General features: G+C 41.2%; 1 protein-coding gene across 1 annotated transcript; it reads left to right on the plus strand.

The window, feature by feature from the left end:
* The first annotated feature begins 4173 nt into the window (after positions 1 to 4173).
* On the plus strand, positions 4174 to 5121 carry LOC122482836 (olfactory receptor 5A1). The gene has a single exon (XM_043579129.1). The coding sequence runs from the start codon at positions 4174 to 4176 to the stop codon at positions 5119 to 5121; it is 948 nt and encodes a 315-aa protein (XP_043435064.1).
* Positions 5122 to 5920: the final 799 nt, after the last annotated feature.

Consider the following 5920-nt stretch of genomic DNA (forward strand, 5'->3'; position numbering starts at 1 on the left):
TTTCAGTTTAGCTTACTCAAATGTCCTTATTTCAATTCTCATCAAAATTCAGTATTCTCAGTTTAAGAAACAAGTGAATCAAACCTTTTTCTTTTCTCCCTTCCTCTCTCCAAACACAAAAATTAGTGATTTCCTTTGTGCAGAGTGTCTGGCCTTAAATTATTTTTTATTTGTACATGACCCTCCATAGAATCAACGTTTTTACATTCTTATACTACATCATGCTATATCAGAGTAAATTTTAAAATTTTTAGAGGAAAAAGCCGTGTATCTAACGTCTCTCTCACAGAAAGATAGCAGGTTTCTGTGGAAAGAGAATGGATTTATGAAGGGAAGATTACAATTGACCTTTCAACACATTTATGTGCAATTGCATTCCAAAGTAAATGAATGTACCATTCATTGGTGTCATATAATCATGGGTTCAAATATTGGATCAGTCTCTTACTAGCCATAAAATTTTGAGCAACTCACTTAGCTTTTCTGCATATATATATATACAGCTTTGCTTTCTTCTGCAGAGTAGGCGTTTATCTTGTCCTGTGTGGTGTTCTGCTATCCTGAGTTCGTTCATCATGTACCACCAGAAGAGATTTTGACTAGCCTTGGGGGATCAGAAGAGATGGCCACTGGGATGGAGTTTAATAACATTGCGTTCGGAGCATTTATTTGAGTATGTGTTCTCCATACCACCCCAGAGATCAATTAACTACAGATCTTTGAGGTTTGGGTGATACATTTCTTTCTCTTTCAAAAAAGACCCTCAAGGGCAAATGTAATGAAATATCTCCAAGGAGAGAGGAAAAAATCTCTCTCAAGTTCATTTCCAATCCCAGCTTTGAAACATTTTCAACATGACCCCAACTGCAGATATTAGCAGATACCAGAGGAACTTCTTAAAGATTATATCTCTCTCTTCTCTCTGTATATTTTTCTCTCCTACTTTTCTGCTGGCTAACACACATTCTATGCATCAAGTGGATATTTTTATCTCCCCTGAACAAACCAGCTCCAAACTTGCTCTCCCAGCTCATTAGCACTTTGGGGATTGAAAGCAGTTACTGAAGCATGATTAGACTCCTTTCAACACAAAACTCAAGACGGGTATCAGCTAAAGGACAGACAGACGAGAGGAAGAGGGTGAGTTCAGTCATTCATCTTTTATTGTTTTGTCTTCTTGCTTTATAGAGCACTTTAGATCTACAAGACTATACAGATGACTAAGTTCCTTGGATTTTAGTTTTTCTCCATGTACTCTCAATTCTGTCTTTTCCCCAATTCAGCCACAATCTTACCTTACCCCTGCTTTGGTGGGCTTCCTCGACTATGTTTGAGCCCTTGCAACTAGAAAGAGAAATTAAGAGGAAATGAAATTTTGAAGGAATTGTTATGCCCTCGAACAGAGATCCAGTTATTAATAAGTGGTTTGAAAATCAATTTGGAAGGGCTGTGATTGGCGCAGACTTTACATAGCAGATTTTCCAAACACCACAGAGACCCCTCACCTCTAAAACCCTCTCTCTCTTTTCTAACTGGTGGCCTGAATTTTACTATCTGAATCTTAATTCTTGGAGTCAAGCTTTGGTGCTTTTTGAATGCTCACCTTATGTCAAGAGGGACTCTTTCATTTCCATCAACTATTTGTACATTGTAGGACAATTTGTACATCTGTAAGACAGACCTGGAAGAAGATCTTGAGGGATTGGGCTCCAGCAGCAGTGAGAGGAGGAGGCATCATGAAGTGGAGGACAGAGCCCAGGGCAGGAATAATGGGCAGATCAGATGGTCCACACCTACTCCCCAGTTTGGCCGAAACTCTTGTCATTACACCATTTTTTAATTCCATCACCAACTATTCTGTTAAGCTCGGACTAAGCAGACTTAGTACTGTCTTGCAGATATTTGATAAAAGATGAGCTGAGTTGTAAATCAACTTTATCAGTTCCCATCAATTCCTGAGTGTCTTCTGTGTGCAAGGTACTATTCTAGGTGCCTGATTTTGCTGGCTTATCATATCTTCACAATGGCCTCAAAGACTAGTGTTATTCACAAAGATGCAGTTCAGCAGTGAGGTCACTGAGCCTCTGAGTGAAGTGAGGTCAGCACTGAGTGCAGCCTCACTGAGTGCAGTGAGGTCACTGAGCCTCCCAAACTCTCCTTTTCCAGCTGCTATTGTTTATACTTATATCATAGGATAGTAGGGAGTCTAGACTCAGACCAAAATGAGCCCTGCAAGTTTGCTGTGAGTGAAGATTTTCTTTCTCTGTGAAAAAAAGAAGAAAGTCCTCATGAGCAGAGTTCAGTGGCATAAAGTGCTCCCAAGAGCCCTTAAATACCTTCTGTTTAATGTTCTAGAGTAAGATTCAGGGCATCCATGGGCAAGAGTGAAACTCTGGGTATGCTTTTTCTCTTGTTCAATTTGTCCAGATTCACTTTCTGTTTCTGGGAATGGTAAATTTCATTCTTAAATGTGGAAGTTCTCCCCACTGATGGCAACATTCAAACAGACTTGCAGTTGACCTATCAACCCCTAGATCATTAAATTCTTCAACCCCTCTCCTAAACACTTGTTACAAACCTACATGTCCCATCAGTGAACTCCTCAATTCAGTAAGGTAAGCACATTTCCCCCACATAAGGGGAAGAGTTTCCAAATAAGACCCAGTTCCTTAAAGAATTCTTTAAGGAATATTCACTGCTGATAGCAATCACAGACCCAATTAAGCAAAGTCTTATCTCAAGACCCATGAGCCTTGTGCACATTATCTTAAGCAACCCTTCAACAACTCTGTGAAGAAGTCACTGTTATCCCCGTTGTACAAATGGAGAAACTGAAACTCAGAAAGCCTAAATGAGTTGCCCAACATCCCACAGCTGGCAAGTGGCAGAGTCAGGATGAGAGCCAGGCTTGTCCTGAAGCCTACCCAGAATTATAACCACCACCTTACTCCCCTCCTTTTCCTGATAACCTGAAGAGGTGCCCCCCAAAAGACCTTGAATCACATTGCAGACCTCAGGTGTCTACCTAAGGGCAGAGCTCATGTGAATGGGTGAGTGCTCCAGCAGAGCTGTTTGGTGTTACTCACTGATGGTTTGCTCCCCTCTCTCTTTTTTTCTCCCTTCCCCTATGTTCATCTGCTTTGTCTCCTAAACTCCACATATGAATGAAATCATATGGTATTTGTCTTTCTCTGACTGACTTATTTCACTTAGTATAAAACACTCTAGCTCCATCCACATTGTTGCAAATGGCAAGATTTCATTCTTTTTGATGACTAATATTCCATCATATATATACATATATATTTATATATACATACCATATTTATACATACTATATATACATTCATATATATACATTATATATATACACATACATATTATACGTTATATATACACATTATATATACACATATATTATAAATATATATTTATATATGCATACTATATTTATAGTAGCATTATCAACAATAGCTAAACTACAGAGAGAGCCCAAATGTCCAGCAACTGATGAATGGATAAAGAAGATGTGGCTCTCCCTATAGTTTGGCTATTGTTTATAATGCTACTATAAACATTGATGTGCATATATCCCTTCAAACCTATATTTTTATATCCTGTGGGTAAATACCTACTAGTGCAATTGCTGGGTGGTAGGGTAGTTCTATTTTTAATTTTTTGAGGAACCTCCATACTGTTCCAGAGTGGCTACACTGGTTTGCATTCCCACCAACAATAAAAAACAATTTGCCAAATCCTCCCCAACATCTGTTGTTTCCTGTGTTGTTAATTTTAGCCTTTCTGACGGGTGCGGGTGGTTTTGATTTGTATTTTCCTGAGGATGAGTGATGTTGAGCATCTTTTCTTGTGTCTACTAGACATCTGGTTGTCTTCTTTGGAAAAATGTCTACTCATGTCTTCTACCCATTTCTTAACTAGATTACTTGGTTTTGGGGTGTTAAGTTTGGTAAGCTCGTTCTAGATTTTGGTACTAACCCTTTATCAGATATGTCATTTGCAAATATCTTCTCCCAACCCGCAGGCTGCCTTTTAGTTTTGTGGATTGTTTCCTTCACTGTGCAGAAGCTTTTTGTCTTGATGAAGTCCAACAGTTGCCCTTGGATTATCACTATTGTGCCAGGTCTACTCTTCTCTTTGTGGTCCATGAGAAGCATGTCCACAGCTAAGGCCTGGAATAGCTCTTCTGTAACCATGTTCATATTCCTGGGATTTGCAGACCATCCAGAACTCCAGACCCTTCTCTTTGTGACCTTCCTGGGTATCTATCTTGTGACACTGGCCTGGAACCTGGCCCTCATCTTTTTGATCAGAGGTGACCCCTGTCTGCACACACCCATGTACTTCTTCCTCAGCAACTTGTCTTTCATCGACATCTGCTACTCTTCTACAGTGGCCCCCAAGATGCTCACTGATTTCTTCCAGGAGCAAAAGACCATATCATTCTTGGGCTGTGCTGCTCAGTTTTTTTTCTTCGTCAGTATGGGTCTCACTGAGTGCTTCCTCCTGACTATCATGGCATACGACAGATATGCAGCCATCTCCAGTCCCCTGCTCTACACAGCCATCATGTCCCAGGGCCTCTGCACACGCATGGTGCTTGGGGCATATGTTGGTGGCTTCCTGAGCTCCCTGATCCAGGCCAGCTCCATATTTCAGCTTCACTTCTGCGGACCCAACATTATCAATCATTTCTTCTGTGACCTCCCTCCAGTACTGGCACTTTCTTGCTCTGACACCTTTCCTAGTCAAGTGGTGAATTTTCTCGTGGTAGTCACTATTGGGGGGACATCGTTCCTCATCCTCATCATCTCCTACAGTTACATAGGAAATGCTGTCTTGAAAATCCGTTCAGTGGAAGGCCGAAAGAAAGCCTTCAGCACATGTGCCTCACACTTGATGGTGGTGACTCTGTTGTTTGGGACGGCCCTTTTCATGTACCTGAGACCCAGCTCCAGCTACTCGCTTGGCAGGGACAAGGTAGTGTCTGTGTTCTATTCACTGGTGATCCCCATGCTGAACCCTCTCATTTACAGTTTGAGGAACAGAGAGATCAAAGATGCCCTATGGAAGGTGTTGGAGAAGAAGAAACTGTTTTCCTAGTTCACGATTGAAAATATATTTCTCCAGAGACAAATGATCTCTGGCATCTACCTACACCTCTGACATTGACAAGGGAGACATCTTGTGTGCATATTTGAAAATGGAGGCTCCTCCCACCAGATTTCTCTCACCATTCCTCATGGCCATCTGCCTACTGACCCACCATGGATAGTCAAAAGGAGGAAGAGATTACTTCAGCAAAAACATCACCCCAGGATACCCAATTGGTATTACAACAACCACCTTTTATTGGGTGCTTAATGAGTACCAGGCACAAACGTTATTTAATTAAATAATGACGCACATAGCACCATCCCCATGTTATAAATGAGGAGACAAAGTCCCAGCAAGGAAGACTGACTTGCCCAGGACCATACAGGAAAAGGTTGAACCCATTCAGACCCAGGTTTTCCGAACTCCAGAGCCAGTGCTCTGCCCAAATGCTACCTTCCACATTCAACAACAAACAACCTTGAAGTTGTACAAGTGTATGACTCTTGTTACTGGCATATGGCAGAACCCAAAAAGATACACTATGTATGGTTGAGGTGAATGAGAGGCATAAGATACCTACTCCATTAAACACTCTTCCAAGACCTCCCTGTTAGATTGCCATTACAGCTACTCAATTATTTGCTAACACTGAAGGACATTACCCTTTGCCGCCATTTTTCTCTATCTCCACTACATTGGGGCCTAGAAATTCTGAACTCAACGGAATCACATCAGTGCTCTTCTTCCCAGTCTCAATCACTGAAACCACCTAGTTGGTCAGTATCTTCCAGATTTCTACCACGTC

Source organism: Prionailurus bengalensis, chromosome D1, assembly GCF_016509475.1.
Source record: "Prionailurus bengalensis isolate Pbe53 chromosome D1, Fcat_Pben_1.1_paternal_pri, whole genome shotgun sequence".
Classification (NCBI taxonomy): domain Eukaryota; kingdom Metazoa; phylum Chordata; class Mammalia; order Carnivora; family Felidae; genus Prionailurus; species Prionailurus bengalensis.

Bases quoted from the DNA above. Each gene is read 5' to 3' on its own strand.
- LOC122482836 (XM_043579129.1), top strand. From the start codon at position 4,174: ATGTCCACAGCTAAGGCCTGGAATAGCTCTTCTGTAACCATGTTCATA.